General features: G+C 34.0%; 2 protein-coding genes across 2 annotated transcripts; one reads left to right on the top strand and one right to left on the bottom strand.

The window, feature by feature from the left end:
- The first annotated feature begins 292 nt into the window (after positions 1 to 292).
- On the top strand, positions 293 to 5,819 carry RECQL3 (DEAD/DEAH box RNA helicase family protein). The gene is made up of 20 exons (XM_022895781.2): positions 293 to 340; positions 433 to 630; positions 732 to 839; positions 993 to 1,000; positions 1,088 to 1,171; positions 1,392 to 1,532; positions 1,640 to 1,674; positions 2,040 to 2,123; positions 2,244 to 2,332; positions 2,524 to 2,676; positions 2,758 to 2,854; positions 3,237 to 3,240; positions 3,370 to 3,519; positions 3,616 to 3,708; positions 3,790 to 3,855; positions 3,953 to 4,086; positions 4,595 to 4,689; positions 4,814 to 4,941; positions 5,044 to 5,150; positions 5,256 to 5,819. The coding sequence occupies exons 2-20, from the start codon at positions 477 to 479 to the stop codon at positions 5,710 to 5,712; spliced, it is 2,187 nt and encodes a 728-aa protein (XP_022751516.2). The 5' UTR covers positions 293 to 340; positions 433 to 476; the 3' UTR covers positions 5,713 to 5,819.
- A 75-nt stretch (positions 5,820 to 5,894) lies between these two features.
- LOC111300139 (uncharacterized) lies at positions 5,895 to 7,156 on the bottom strand. Its single transcript, XM_022895787.2, has 3 exons — positions 6,892 to 7,156; positions 6,516 to 6,780; positions 5,895 to 6,401 (listed from the first exon to the last, which is right to left on the bottom strand). The coding sequence occupies exons 1-3, from the start codon at positions 7,016 to 7,018 to the stop codon at positions 6,179 to 6,181; spliced, it is 615 nt and encodes a 204-aa protein (XP_022751522.1). The 5' UTR covers positions 7,019 to 7,156; the 3' UTR covers positions 5,895 to 6,178.
- Positions 7,157 to 16,493: the final 9,337 nt, after the last annotated feature.

The following is a 16,493-nucleotide window of genomic DNA, read 5'->3' as shown; positions in this document are numbered from 1 at the left end:
TGGAATTGACTGACAAAACAACAGTTGCTACAAGTGAGGAGGAAGGGAAAGAGGAGGTTGAAAAGGGGCAACGTTGGTCGTGCCCATTTCCTAGTCGGTCCACTTTCTTCAACAAGGAAACTAAGATGGGCCTGGCACACAGATTATGTGGGCCTTCTATTTTCACAAAAAGGTCCAAAACAGTTTTTAATCTAAAAGTCAGGCCCTAGGTTATCGGGCTTACAACCCAGTACCAAGGCCCAAGGTTATCAAACGACAGCAGTTAAGGTGAAAATTTTTGACGCTCTGCTTCGATTGAAAGAAACTGAAGTAGGGCCTCCAATTTCCACTCCAGGTCTAGGTGAAGAACAACTCGACGATTCGATTAGTTTTTTCTTTTATTTAATTTTATCTTTTTCAATAATATTATCCATTTGGTGATCACGTATCCAGAAAATGAAATTGTAACGAGCCTTGAATTCAGAAGAAATTGCAAAATGAAGAAGTCGCCATTGCCGGTGCAAAACCTTAGCGGCGAAGAGAAGCATCGGAAATGTAGAAAAGAAGCTTTGGTTAAACTCTTGAGATGGCATTTCGGTCATCCAGATTTCAGAGGGAAACAGTTGGAAGCCATTGAAGCCGTTTTATCGGGTAAAAATGAAATTTTCATCAAGATTTTTTTTTTTTATTCCTTTTTCTTTTTCAGTTTCTTTCAAATTTTTTGTTTAATTTAACCATTTTTTTTATTTCAGGAAGAGATTGCTTTTGTCTAATGCCGACCGGAGGAGGAAAATCAATGTGTTATCAAATCCCTGCGCTGGCTAAAACAGGAATTGTGCTCGTCATTTCTCCATTAATAGGTGCATCAATTTCTTCTATTTGATTTTTATTTTTTTTCTCTTTCTACATATTGAAAGAATTTTTTAACTTGCAAAACTTGTTTTTTCATTGGTTTTAAATGGGAAGGACATTGCTCTTAACTGGTCCATTTGTTTCACCAATTTAATCCGCAGCCTTGATGGTAAGTATTTTGCAGCTTTCTTCTAGTGTAATCTTCCTTTTTTTCTTCAATGTATCATTCAATTTTTGGAATTTATTTGCTAATTAGGAAAACCAAGTAATGGCATTGAAAGAGAAAGGAATTGCAGCTGAATTTCTCTCTTCAACTCAAACGTCACAGGTGAAGAATAAGGTAATTTAAATTATGACACTGATTGTTAAGCTTGAGCTTCATTTGGTACTGGGAAACCATATGTTGTGTTGTAGCATTAGGCTATTATTATTTTACGCCTTAATAGAAAATTTCTGGGTTTTTTTTTTCTTTGCAATGGATGAGACTAGTTGAAATCAGCATGTTATAATATTCATTTTGATCTTTCTGAAAATTTTGATGTTTCTGATTTAATTATCAGATTCATGAAGATCTTGATTCTGGACAACCATCATTACGCTTGCTTTATGTGACACCAGAGTTGATTGCCACTTCAGGGTTTATGTCAAAGCTTACAAAGATTCATGGCAGAGGATTGTTAAATCTCATTGCTGTAGATGAGGTGTGAAGTGGGATCAACTATATGACTTTAATTCCTGGAATTTGCAGTTGTTTCAACAAGAAGTTTAAGTCTTGTCTGTAATTTTGCATCTTTTGTGAAAATTTCAGGCACATTGCATCTCATCGTGGGGTCATGATTTCAGGTTTGTAATCACTCCTTCCATGAGCCAGACTTGGGTATTTTCTTTCAACTGAAAAAAGGAAAGAACTTTGAGCTCTCACTAATAAATGCTGCTTTTAGTTATCTGTCAAATTACTGTATATGAAAGCAATTGATCTTCAGCCTGAATATATGCTTACACTTTCATATGTAACCTGTATGTGGTATGTTCATGTTTCAATCTATTTTAATTTGCTGAGGTGTCCTTAACCCTTTAACTTTTTATATGTGTCCTTTGCATTTGTCATTTGCTGCATATAAATCCATGTCAGACTACTGTATTGCTAAAACTCTTATGTGAAGGTTTCTGATTATTTTTTCTGTTTTCTTGCTTGTGTATTATTATAGGCCTAGCTATCGTAAGCTTTCATCTTTGAGGAGCCATCTACCAGATGTACCAATTTTGGCTTTGACTGCCACTGCTGTTCCTAAGTGAGTGTGGTGATATACTTTTTGCTTTTTAAGGGAGAAAATATATTATCAAGTGCATTGCCAAAACCAATTTAGAAAATAAATTTCTTTGATCCTTTTTTTTTTTTTTTCATTCTGCAGAGTACAGAAAGATGTGATAGATTCCTTAAACTTGCAAAGTCCTTTAGTACTTAAATCATCTTTCAACCGTCCAAATATATATTATGAAGGTAAGTACTAAGCTTCACTTGATGATGCTCATGACAAGTACTAGGCATTAAGATCATATTTTTACCTTAACAAGTTTGTTGGTGTTGTATATGTTTATATTCATTTTGGTTTTTCTTTAATCACAATTGATCCTCATATAGAGAATCGTATGTAATTCTTGTGCATCTAAGATGATTTCTCAAAAATGCAGTTCGGTATAAAGATCTTTTGGATGATTCTTATGCTGACTTGTGTAATGTACTCAAATCTGCTGGAGATGTCTGTGCAATTGTTTACTGCCTTGAACGGACAACTTGTGATGATTTGTCTTCTCATCTTTCTGGAAATGGAATTTCTTGTGCTGGTAACTGATACTTCTTTTCCCGCGAACTTCATTGTTGACCTATATCATATGATATGTTTTACTTTTACGTTTCTTTTTCAGCCTATCATGCAGGGTTAAATAATAAATTGCGGAGCTGTGTCTTAGATGATTGGATTTCTTCCAAGATACAGGTTGTTGTGGCCACGGTAGCTTTTGGGTATGATTAACCAAAAAATTACCTAATATTGAACTTTCGCTCTTTGATCTTCTTCGACTGAGTTATAGTAAATGCAGCTTATCACAATTTTGTCTTTGATGCACTAGTCTGTTCATCTATTAAATACTGTTGAAAGACTAGTTTGAATGGTAATATTGAACTTAGGTTTGTAAATAAGAACTCTCGTGTGAAGAAACTGGCAATAGATATTCAGAGGAAAGCCTTCTTAAAGCTAGCGTGCCTTTCTTTCTATTTCACTTTTTATAATTTCTATGGCTTGCAACTTTCATGAGATTGTGATGAATTCCTTCTTTTCTTTTTATATTCTACTTGGAGCTGATCCTCTGCATCCATGGTTATTCACATAGTGCTGTTCTTTCAGAATGGTAAGCTAACACATTGCTGATCATTTCATTGAACAATAAAGAAATTTTTCTTTAATTGTTTGATTTTTGGACTGTTGTGGAATTGATGAATATCATAGACCTCTAATTTCTTGTGGTCAATATTTCTAGGGCATAGACAGAAAGGATGTGAGAATGGTTTGCCATTTTAATATCCCAAAGTCTATGGAAGCCTTCTACCAAGAGTCAGGTAGAGCTGGTCGTGACCAATTGCCTTCTAGAAGCTTGTTGTACTATGGAATGGATGATCGAAAAAGGATGGTTAGTCACCAGTTCTAACAATGTCATCATGATTGCTCTCAATTTGCATGTTTTTAACTAGAATTTATCTATTTATAATATTGGACTACTTGACAGGAATTTATTCTTAGCAGTGCTGAGAGCAAGAAATTGCAATCATCAAACTCACAACAAGGATTGTCAAAGAAGTCAATGTCTGATTTTAATCTGGTCAGTAGAAGTTTTGTTGGTAAAATGTAAACTCTCCTTGCTACTTATTTTTTATGAAATTGAAGCACATACAACATGCAGATGGTTGAATATTGTGAGGGTTCTGGATGCCGTAGGAAAAAGATTCTTGAGAGCTTTGGGGAACAGGTAATGGAATTTGTGGTAAAAGCATGTTTCCTGTATGCAATAGTAGGCTGCTTTTCCCCCATCAATACTGATGCAAAACTACTTATTATCATTGAAGGTATCCGCATTGCTATGTAAAAAATCATGTGATGCCTGCAAACATCCAAACCTCATCGCCAAGTATCTGGAAGAGTTAACAACTGCTTGCACTGTTCACCAGAGAAATGGTTTCTCAAGAATCTTAATGAGCAGGTATGCTTTAATTTTTAACCTTGCTTCGAAGAAAGGATGTACATGTTTTCTTCCCATTGTATTAAATATGGTGGACAATCAATTAATCAATTGTTTTTCTGCATTCACCTTAAATTTGGCAGTTACAGTCTTTAAGCAAGATCAGACAAGGCTGCTTAAGAAATCTGTTGGCAGTTGTTTATGCTCCATCTTGTGCACATATTAGATTACTGTTGCTCCTTCTAGGAAGATTGAATTACTCATGCTTTTTTTCCCTTAAGCATATCGAAACAATCATACCAGAATTATTCTTTGTGGTTTAGTGAGCATGATACATCAGTGGGTTGTAATATAACTAATTTCTAACTCTTTTGATATGTATGAGCAAATGTTGGTAGTTTTTGTGAATTGGAATTGACATGATGCGTAGAGAATAAAGACGTTTTCTATAACCTAGCTGCAATGAAAATGTTTAAGCTGGTGATAATAGTGTATTATGAGTTTATTCATGCATATGTTTATAATTCAGCTCCACAGATGCCATTGATACTGAGCAGTTGTCTGAATTCTGGAATCGTGATGATGCAGCAAGTGGCTCTGAAGAGGATATATCCGATTCTGATGGTTAGTGATTTTTAATAAATATCATCATTCATTTAGGGTTTTAAGGTTCCTCCTGCATAAGTGCTAAGAAAAAGAAGGCAATACAAAACTTATTTATTATTTGACTTTTCTCTTAAATTTCCAGATGGATTTGAGGTTGCTAAGAGCATATCCAGATCCAAATTTTCGAAAAAATCAGGGATAAGTGAGAAGATTGAGTTATTGCAGCGTGCAGAAGAGAACTATTATCAGAAGAAAGCCCCTGATAAACAGGTTTGTTCTTTCTATATTGTGTCAAGTCATATGGACAATATGGCTTAGAGATTACCTGACTTGGAACTCCTCCTCCCTGAACAACATCTTCAATCTGTAAAGGCCAATAAACCGGACAAAAATGCCATATCTGAAATGCTGAGAGAATCAAGCAAGCAAAGATTAGTAGGTGCCCTGAAGCAGGCCCATCAGCGGCTTGGTGGCTTGAAGTATGTGTACCTCTTCACTTGCATATGAGATTTTCCGTAAGGGTCTAAAACACAATGTAGCAAATAAAACATGAGAGATCCTCATACTTGAATTCTCATTTGCAGGGTTGATTTTGAAGCATCATCTACTTTCCTTGAAAAGGAGTGCTTTCAGAAATATGGGAAAAGCGGGAAGTCATTTTATTGTTCACAAGTGGCAAGTACTGTGAGATGGCTATCAACAACAAGCTGTGCTGCTGAGATAACAAATAGGGTTGGTGTCATTGCCACTTCTTCGGAGAACATTGCACGTAAGGAAGAACCTCCTTTAGCAGCGTCAACCATGTTTCATCAGAGAGAAGAAACAATTATTGGTGAAGAAAATTGCGGCAAAATTGAGTCAGAGACTTCAGTAAGCGCTCAGCCTCCGCAAAGTGCATCCCCAGGCACTAAGCTGCCACCAATTCCATCATTCTCACAGTTTGTGAACAGCAGAAAGTCGAACGAGACTCAAACAAATGCATCGGAGGAGCATTCACCCAAAATTGAGAAAAATATGAAGAAGAGAATGAGGTTACAGTAGGTCGAGTGTCCAAGACTTGGTGTTACATTCATTTCATTTTGTTTGTTAGTTGACAATTATCAAGAGATGCTTCTGACTTTTTTGGAAGGGCAGACCATTACTTAAAATTTCTGTCCTCTAAATCATTATAACTAGAATGATTAAATCATTATACAAATGTGAACTTAAAATGGGGGAGATGATACTATAACTAGAATGATTAAATCATTCATGTAAACATCGCTATTACACGATGACTGAAAATGTTTTTTTGTTTTTTTTTTCCAAATTCCATATGCATATTTTTCACAACCTCTCCCTCCATTTTTCTTTTTCTCTCTTTACCACTAAACGCTGCTTGAAGCTTTCAGTACTCACCCACAACATATTCTTTTTTACAAATATTCACAAACCTCAACGCTAAGATCACTCCAAAGAAAAAAATAATAATAAAAGAACTATTAGTTAGTAGCATCTATCATAATATCTATGAGATGCACCTCATCGAGTACATGGAGACAGAAGGTGAGTCAACTGAGGGTGCACCGTAGACCCTAGGGTGATCACTCTCCAATCCATAGTCCATCATCGGACGGTACTCCAAATCTTCGTCATGATCATACACAAAATCAGGAATCTCGATCTCCTTCCTCCTCACATGCTCCCATAGATAATCCACCCTGTTCACGTATCTCAATTTCCCGTACAACCTAACACAGCCACACTCACATTAGCACCCCCAATCGCTAAAATGCGCCTAAAGCAGAGATAGAAACATATATATGTAGCGGTTTTGTTTTCGTTATTCGAATTAATATGATTACCCGCCGCTGAAGAGAAGGCGGCCAAAGGTGGCAAGGAAGAGCCGAGCCTGGAGGCCAGGGTGCACAAAGTAAACGGCTTGTAGATTATCCTTGACGTTGAAGGGGATCGCATCGTAGATTGATCGCAGGGCTGAGATTCCGGGAAAGTTCTCACTCCTTTGAACCCCAGTGTGAACGTACAACACTGAAAACGGCTTCTTTCCGAGCCTCGGAAATATATACTCCTCCAGAAAATTGTTCAAAACGTCAACGCTCAAAAACCGAGCTGATCAATCAAGGAAAACCACGTCGAAAGACATAAAAAACAAAAACCCCATATAAATTAAGAGCAGAAAACAAAAAAAGAAAAAAGGGAGGTGGGCGTGGGATTAATTACCGGCGAAGAATTTTCCGATAATGCGAAGAATCCTGTGGCCGCGTTTATCTTTGCCGTGGATCTTGAAAATATGGAGTTTTTGGAGGAGGTGTAGTTGATCAGATTCGGAAATCTGAGCTGACGTCATTACTTGGGTTCTGTAATAATTTTGAAGAAACGTATAAGACAGAAATGCGAGGAAACCGAAATTCTGTTATAAGCAGTTTAATTTCGTAAGGAAAGAGTGAAAATTTATACTATAAATGCAGGGAAGAGTAATACACGCCAAGCCAAGCGTATTTATTTGGATCGGATTTGAGTTTTGAGATCAAATGAATAAAAAAAAAATGAAAAGAAAAGAAAAGGATATTCCAAAGCATCTTCCATGATGGAGCAGGATAAGCGTGACTCTGCCTCCCTGACCCCTGATTTTCTCATCATGCTGCTGGGTCCCTCTTTGCTGCTTTTTGACGTTTCTATGCTTTTTGTCATAATAAAAGGCTGATTAGATTCGTAAACAGGTGAAGAAACTCGATGAAAGAAGAGATTCCCCCTTTACTCTTACACAACACAACACTAGACTGACACAAAATCTAACATCCATGTACGTCAATCAAACAAGGCGACAAGTTAATAAAATAATTTCAGGTAGAGCTCAAAGCTTTCGTAATTTGATTTATAAGCTCGTTATCATATTTTTCGTGCCTTAATGAATGTTATTTTATTTTTTTTTTATGAATGATGAAATTAATTATAATAAAAATAAAAATAAAAATAATAATAATAATTGTTATTATTATTATTAAAAATTATTATAATTATAATTAAAAAATTTAACAAAAATTTTATATTAAATAAATTTAATTAAAATTAATATTTAAATTTAATTAATAATGTGATGAATCCAGTTATATTATATTAAAAATACAATCCAAATGAGATCGTAATAGACACTTAGTCCAACATAATACCTTTCTTTGCTTCCCTGATAAACAATAAACTCGATACTTGAAAAGCTTAGACAGGGCAAAATATCAGTACGACGTACAAGTACCAACAGTTTCACCCCCAATAGATTAGTCTACCTATTCTAGTCATTGAAATTGAACCCGGCTAACCCTGCAACTTCTTCAATTGTACCTCTCCACCAAAAAACCTGGAAAAAGTTACACCGTAGATGCCTTATATGAGAATAGAGACAATTATCGAAGATGCTCGAGACATTATGGTAATTAAGGTAAAGATTACAGTCCATTACGTGACAGTTTGCATTGGTTATGACTTATGATAGATTGGATATAAATAGAGAACAGGAAACCACTTAAATTTTTCTTGGAATGAAAAGATACCCCATATTTAGAAAATAAAAGGTCTGAAGACGAGGAGATTTGCAAAAGGGAAAGGCTTCCTCACCTGACCATTTATAACCCGGGTTGGGATTTGGGAATCCTTCTTAGTTTGCATCTGCACATGCCTTTGACCATTTTAGTTCCTGTCTTATATCCGTCAAGAAAGTATTGCACATCATGAATTTAAATTACGATAACCATCATATTTTTAATAACATTATATTTATTATGAATATAATAAATATTTTAGTAGTCATTACGATTATTATGATCATAATTTTTTAAAATTTTTACTTAATTTATTTTAAAATATAATAATTTTAATTATTAATCATAAAAATTCTTATTTTATGATTTTTAAAATAATTTATATTATGTCGTATGTTTTATTTATTTAAGAAAAAATATTTATATTTAAAAAATTACTCATATGATAATTAAAAAATAACAAAAAATAAATAAACATGTAAAAAATAAATAATTATAATAAATTATATATTTAATTATTTAATTACCGTACTCATCAAATTATTATCAAACTATATTACGCATAAATCAACTAACAAATTATTAGATATTCATAAATTAAACAAGATTATTACTATTTATGATGCAAGAAAATTACTTTTTATGGGCCTATAATAAATCAAACTTGACAACTTTTATGTTGAAGGGTAATTTTCAACATCAATACTCTTAAGTCCACTTTCTCTGTCTCTTAACTAAATTGCACAAAATCACACAATTTCTCATCCCCTCACATTGCATTTAATAAATTATTTCTCCAAACTTTCATCCAAATCCTTATCTCTCATCTTTCTTTTTTTTTCTGATGTGTGCTATCCGCTCGTCTCCCTCAACCTCAAGTCTCACTCTCATCTTTTGTCTCTCATTTTAAGTGTCAACAACTTTTGCCCCCTCCTAGCAGTGCACCATAATCCAGTCAAATCTCAAACACATAAAATTACGATAAATTTAGAAATAAAAAAAAAATAATTTGAGTGTTGAATTAATTGCCTATTTTAAATTGCATGTTCTTGATATTGATTAAAGTTAAATTTAAGAGAATTGATATATCTGAAAGTTTAAATTTTTTATTTTTTTTTGAATGTATGAATTAATGTTTATTTTTTGACTTACTGTTTTTATTTTAAGTTTTTAATCAGAATAAATAAATAAAAATTTCTTGAATTTTTTAATAAAAAACAGATTTAATGTTACGTCACAATTTATAATCGCGATACGTCATTACAGATAAGATTCAAATTCTCCATCGTTTTTTTTTTAATAATAATAACAAATAATGATATTACAGCAAAATAACAACCGCTAAACGGCCATCCGACCGATATATAAATCTTTGATGCACATAGTCCAACAACTTGGATGACTCACGTCTAAAATTCTGCATCAAAAAGAGAAAGTTAAGGATCCAAGATGATGAAGGTCATACTTACAAAAGATTCAAACGCACGGGTGTTTTCTATAAAATAAAGGGACACAAATGATCAGTTCAAAAAGCAAGTGAATATATATATATATATATATATATTTATACATATATATAAGCATCGTTGAAAGACCAATATTAGGCTGCAGTCAGCTATGCACACAGATTCTGGATGCCACAAAACGCAACTTTATTTCCACTGGGATTGATGAAGCCAGGAGAAGAGGTTATACATAAATACAGATCTAAATACTCTACAGAAGTTCAGCTATTGACTAACTGAAAAAAAAATTTGCGTTGAAAAATAAACATTATGGAATTGGACAGGGATTTCAAAGATACAAAATGACTTCACATTGCTTCATACACTCAAGGAGAGACAACCTTCTTTTTTTAAGTCACAACACAACCATATATTACTCAAAACTGATATTCATTACATAAGCAAATCCAATGGTCTTTTTTTTTATTTCTTTTTTTGGTCAAATCCTCATTGTACTCTTAGAAATAACAAAAAAATCAGTGAATGTATCTTGAAATTTTCATTATTTCTTTACAATTAATTGCAACAATCAACTCAAGGCTCAACAAACAACAATCACTTGCATCAAAACTTTATAAAGTATATCCTACTTTCGATGGCGAATTCGACAGCACTACAGCAGTACCTTACAGTTACATTACAACAGCTAAGAGAGAACTAAAAGCAAGAAAAAGGCTCGTTTTGTTCTAAACAGTGAGAACACCAAAAAGCCCCATGCATCTTAGCTCCTATAGAGTGTGGAAGCCTTCAAGAAAAAGAGCAAAAGGACTTGATGTAGTTGTTACCTCAGTTGTAAAACATGGAATATTAGCCAGGCTGTCGAGGCAAGATAAAACGGAGAAATAAGTATATTGGCCACTTAAAAAGTAGAAGGCAGCCAAAAATAGATATATACCCAAATAACAAAAAGAGATGCCATAAGCCATAAGCCATACGCATTCAATCACCTTGAAGGAACAGATGGTTAAATGCTATATGAGGCACTTAATGTGGCAATCACAAAGGTTGCATGCATACCTTAAACCCACCACTTTCTGTATCTCCTGCAATCCAACATCCTATAATGGAACAGCGGAAAATACCTAGTTATAATCATAAATCCAGCAAAAGCTATATTATGTAACCAATAAACACTGGCAATTTAGAAAAGAATAGATAAAGCAGACCTTTATGCAGATGAAAAATAAACTAAATTACAACAGAGCTGACATTAAACAGTACAAGCAAGACGTTCCTGTGAATTTTGTACCCAGTATGTACAAAAAATAAGCACTAGCAGCAACCATGGAGGCAGTGGTCCCAAGCAATTGCAAAAGACCGTATGTTTCACTGATCCCAAAAGGTAAGCTCTTTGCACTCAACTGCCATCTGAGTGCCGTAAGAATTCCATAAGCAACCAATCCAACTAATGGAAGAGGAATACCTGACCTGACATGCAAAAGCACGATCATTGTTAATCTCTTTCTAACATGGTACTTCTAACGCCATTTGTGTGGTTTTCCCAGTCAAATTGAATTCTTAATCTTACCATAACATGATGATATTACCAGTAATAAAAAAATGGCAAAGCTTGTAAACAACACAATTGAAATTTAAGGCACCCCTTTGATTGTTGCTTTCGCTACTCACATTTTGTTTCCAGAGCAAAAGGCAAATAAATGAATTTCATAAGAATATATCAATAAAGATTCCTAATTTTCCATATTCCTTAACAAAAAAAGACAAAGTCGACAAATTTATATACAGATAAATGATAAATTTTCAAAAACAATGAAATTCCAAAAATGAAGGCGTAATCACTGTTCCGGACATATCCGCAACTGCCACCACCAAGAAGGCAAAAGGTATCGGAATCGGAGAGCTTGAGGTAAGTCAAGTAGGCAGTTTCAACAAGCCCGATGGCACCAAGCCCCGCACGCCAATTGTACGTGGAATTGCTCGAAGCAATGACATAGAAGAAGAGGGGCCGACGTCCTTTCAAACTTCTGACTCGGTGTCTAAACTCGGCCCAGAAGATGAATACTTAAAGGAGGCATAAGCATAAGTAGTCTCCAAACTGGGTTGCCCATTTCTGAGAATCAGCCAGACTCGGGTCACTAATTGCTCAAAGCTAAATGCCGACCCAGAACCAGAATAGAATTATAGAAAATGCGGGGTGGGGGAGAAAATTTTTTTGCCACGCAAATGGTCCTTCAAATAAGCCCATAGCCAATCACTGTGTTGGTTGGATTTGGTCATTGTGAAGAGATGAGGCAATTGATTTACCCAAAAATATCCATCATGATAACAACTAAACTTTGGCCCAACTCTATAGCACAAGTCTAGTTGGATTTTTTTTAACCGGCCGTATTAGTTATTTAAGTTGGATTTTAAAAAATTTGACTTAAAAAATAAAGTAAATTTTGTGATAAATCATGTATAAATATATAATTTTTATGATTATTTTTAAAATTCATAAATTTGTGGTGAATTTAAAATACTTATAAGTATTTGTGAATTTGAAATTCATGTTTTCATACCTTTCAAATATATAATCATATTAAATCTTAACTAATTTGTGTATAATGCTTCCATTTCATCAAATTTACTCTTTCAAATTCATCTTTCCAACCAAAGAATTAGTTAGTTTATGCATAGAAACTATTAAACTAAAGAGACTGAAGAGAAAGGAAAGGTTAATTATCTTTGTTTTGTTGGGTAATCCAACATCTAACTCATTATTCATAATTTTATGAAAAGAAGTCATAAGTAATGCAACAATTATAAAAGTGCATGGTGATTAAGATCATATATATATATATATACATGGATAAAGCATAACAGAGAAGTAGCTATAGCTTATCTAGAAGTAGCTACACCTTGCAATTTCGTGTGTATATATATATATATATATATATATATAGAGAGAGAGAGAGAGAGAGAGAGAGAGAGAGGTAAATATATAAGGTTTTAGGGTTTAGGCAGTTGGAAAATGAAGAATATATATTGAGGTAAATATATAAATTTTAAGATTGAACCGATTGCATCCATTAATGAGTACAGATGAGAAAATAAATGTGAAAACTATTCACCCATGTGAAATTTCGAATGTGGTCTGTACAATTAATCGCCCTCGTATCCTTCACACTACTATTTTCCCTCCCTGTGGAAAGCTGTCAATGCAAAGTTTATCTCGAAACTACCCATACTAGCAGATAGAATTGAATGTAGTTTCAGTTACTCTTCTCTGCATGGACGCCCAAACCTTGACCTTGCTTTAATCAGTATCAACTGTAATATCTTCCATCAAAACTGAGCCTGGCAGGCCTAGATGGATGAACAAAAGATAGTGATGAAATGATGAAACCGGAGGCGGGAGAAGCTCCAGGGCCAGGATTACAAACTCTGCTTAATTATCATGCAGCAACAATTAGAAGACCCAAATACGGAAATTTTAACTTGGCTGAGTAACTTTACCACACATGTTAAATGGATCAACCCTTATTTGGTAGTTAAATATATAGTAAATCAGCAATCTTAGGGAAGGAGAAGGACGACTTTTGGGACGGAAGATTAATTCAACGCAATGAGATATATGGACATGCACTAGCCTGTTTGAAAGATAAAAAAAAAAAAAAAGATCGATGTTATAATTCCTTTAAAGCTTTTCCTGCTTCTCTAGAAAACATTAGTTTTTTTTGCAAAAAAAAAAAAAAAGGAAAGAAGTAATTCATGAGAAACGTATATATGCAACATGCCAGTCAATAGTAATTAATATTGAAATTGTAATGGTCATCTAAAATCCTAAAGCCGATTTACTACATTCATATTCCTTTCTAATTAATGAGCTTGAAATAAACTTGTTATTCTAATTTGTTTTATTTTCCCTGTTATCAAGTAGCTGAGCTCTAACGCCATTTTTCTTCTTCTTTTTTTTTTTTTTTGGTTTTAAACAAAAAATCCTGAGGATCTCATGGTTGTTGCTATTCATTTACCCATTTATGTATGTATGTGCATATATTAATTGAGAAAAAGTTGCAGTTATGGTAGTTCTTTTGGACACCCTCGGCCATGAGGTTAACATATAGGCTGTAGACCCTCCCCCCGCCCCCACCCTCTCTTTCTCTCTGCATGGATATAGCTAGTTTATGCAATAATTTAAGGGTTGAAAATATGGGTCACGACATGACTACTTTCAAATCCTTCCTACTTTCCAAACCTCTTTTAACAACGCATTTTAATTACAATTACCGGATCACGAGACTTCCTCCAACCCATACCATCTACAACAAACCTTGGAATTAAGGAAAAACTATGTTGTTTCCAACCATGAATTAACCATTTGTTTTCATTGGTTAATAAAAAACCTAATAATGCTTCCTACTCTCAAATCACTGCAGAGATCGGTGAAGCTGCACGGCAGAGTATTTGATCCCAGTTTTTCCCGATGTCATTTGCTTCAGTTTGATCTTGATTTATAGCCAGTATGAAAACCCTCAATTCAATGCATGAGGTAAGAGCAAATATTAAGTACTACTATATATAAACTTCTTGTAAAACCAATAAACCCAAGGCGAAAATAGATAGCATACGTTACAAATTTCAGTTCATGGATGAACAAACCTTTCCGCTCGACCTTTCGCTTTTAAAAGTATGAAAGCTTGGAGATACGAAGGAGTACTAAGATATTGGCACGGCTCAATCAGAACATGAACCGCAAATGCTCTACTCTTCAGAGAAAGTGTTTTGGTTCATGTCTCTGAGTGAACCAGGCCAATATCATAGTCACTCTTTCATGTAGTTTTAGAGCATAAAAGCGAGTCTGTTTTGTGCCTTACATGCAGTTTAAAGTCCCAACAAGGATCCCTAAAGAAACAATAAGGAATGAAGAATCATGCATCGTTTGAGGATCAAACGGAAAAGACAGAAGAATATTGGGAGGACAGATGGGTTAAAGAAGAGCAAATTATAAACGGAGAGAGGAGTAAAGAAGTTTGAAGGGGAAGTTGTGAGGAGAGGTAAGAATGTCTGGGTGGGGATTTAAGAGAGTGAGAGGGTCTGCATGAGCATTTAAAACCGCTACTACCAACGCAGAAAGTTGGGCCAGTGCATTTAAATCCATTATTCTCCCTCCCTCCCCAAAGTCCCATCCATGTTTCTTCCTCTTTTGTTTTTTTCTGAATCATGAAGCCAAGCCTTAAAATTTATAGACTTCTTTTTCATGGGGCACCCTCTTCCAAAACAATTATTTTGTTCCAGTAATCAAAATTGCATTGAAGATATGTTATATATGTATCCAACACCAACCTTTCTATGAAAAATTAAAGCACTATAATTTGGTAGGAAGAACAAAATATATGGAAAGAAAGCAATTTTAGGATGAATTGATTAATTCAGGATAAAGTAGTGGTAAAATATATATGCCTGTGCATGTGAGATCAAATTCTGAACAAATGGCCAAACTATAATTCCAAGTAAGAAAATATATTTGAAACTTGAAAGTGGGGGAATTGTCCTTTAAGGTGATCACATGGAAGTCTGGCCCGAGAGAGAGAGAGAGATCGCCCATGCATGCCATGACGTGATACTCTCTGCATTAACGAACCAGAAAGACCACCATCATTAATGAGGGAATCTCTCTCTGGGGCCGACAGACAGCAACATTAATAGGCAATTAGAAATGGAAGTATTTTTCAATCCTATTTGGCTTAAAATTTGGTTTTAGGGTAAATTAATTGACTTATATAAATTAGACAAATCAGCGAAGAGATCAATTGTAAATTCTTCTTTTAAGTTTGCTCAATTTACATGGCAACTAAATGCAAAATGCCTTTATTAGCATGCTTTTGGAACTCTGAAAAAAAAGGAAATTTGGATTCGCTCATAATCGTAGTCATGAAAACATACAAATAGGTCAACAAGTTCACCCATACTATAGCTATAGATAGTGATTAATCTTGACTATGGTTATTTGATATATATATATATATATATTGCATTGAATTCCCTCATCAGTTTTTCACGAATCCTCTTTATTATGTAGCTGGTTGAAGGAACAAAAACTAGACCTAGATAAAGCAAAAACAGGAGAGTAAATGAAATAATAATATATAGACAATAACTCCTTTGTGAATGCAATTAGTTTACACCAATTTTTATATGTTTTTAGCTTTGGTATTTATTTATACACGGTATCAATGACTCTTTTTTGTTTTTCACCTTGATATAGTAAACCCCAAAACCTATTACTTATAACCCTTTTCTGTGTGGTTTAAAAAGGAAAAAAAAAAAACAAAAAAGAGATATGTTAGAGAGAGAGAGAAAAGGAGGATATTATAAACTCATTTTCACCCTAAACCTCTAGTACCTAAAACTCTTAACTTTTAATTTAATTTGTTTGTCAACCACTTTTTCAACCACTTCAATATCTTATTAGAAGCATTTATTACGACAATTAACAATAACGGGGATCATCTTGTTTACAAATTTATATATGCTCTGCTCTGCTCTGCTCTGAGATCAACTATGCTAACTAGCTCATCATCACTATAGTATATACTGAATTATAAAGATAATTACCAAAATTATAGAAAATCATCTAATGATTGATCATTAGCTAAAATTAAGAAAATGCATTTTCTTCTCTTTGCATTTTTATTAATTTTAATATCATATTTATCAGACATAAAGAATATTAAACAAGTGAATTCATGATATAGGTTTTGTTTATTATTAGTTTTACATAATATTATGCAATTACTATAATATTATTTTCAAAAATTTATATTTAATACATTATTAG

The sequence above is a fragment of the Durio zibethinus genome, chromosome 18 (genome assembly GCF_047325235.1).
Source record: "Durio zibethinus cultivar Kanyao isolate XHJ-2024 chromosome 18, ASM4732523v1, whole genome shotgun sequence".
In the NCBI taxonomy this organism is placed as follows: domain Eukaryota; kingdom Viridiplantae; phylum Streptophyta; class Magnoliopsida; order Malvales; family Malvaceae; genus Durio; species Durio zibethinus.
This window is presented reverse-complemented; position numbering and strand designations above follow the sequence as displayed.

Excerpts from the sequence above, each read along its gene's own strand:
- RECQL3 (XM_022895781.2), top strand. The coding sequence starts at position 477 with ATGAAGAAGTCGCCATTGCCGGTGCAAAACCTTAGCGGCGAAGAGAAG. Across the intron at positions 631-731 it reads CATTGAAGCCGTTTTATCGG|GAAGAGATTGCTTTTGTCTA; the intron begins GTAAAAATGAAA and ends TTTTTATTTCAG. Across the intron at positions 1,675-2,039 it reads TCGTGGGGTCATGATTTCAG|GCCTAGCTATCGTAAGCTTT; the intron begins GTTTGTAATCAC and ends GTATTATTATAG.
- LOC111300139 (XM_022895787.2), bottom strand. The coding sequence starts at position 7,018 with ATGACGTCAGCTCAGATTTCCGAATCTGATCAACTACACCTCCTCCAA. Across the intron at positions 6,781-6,891 it reads TATCGGAAAATTCTTCGCCG|CTCGGTTTTTGAGCGTTGAC; the intron begins GTAATTAATCCC and ends TTGATTGATCAG. Across the intron at positions 6,402-6,515 it reads CGCCTTCTCTTCAGCGGCGG|GTTGTACGGGAAATTGAGAT; the intron begins GTAATCATATTA and ends TGGCTGTGTTAG.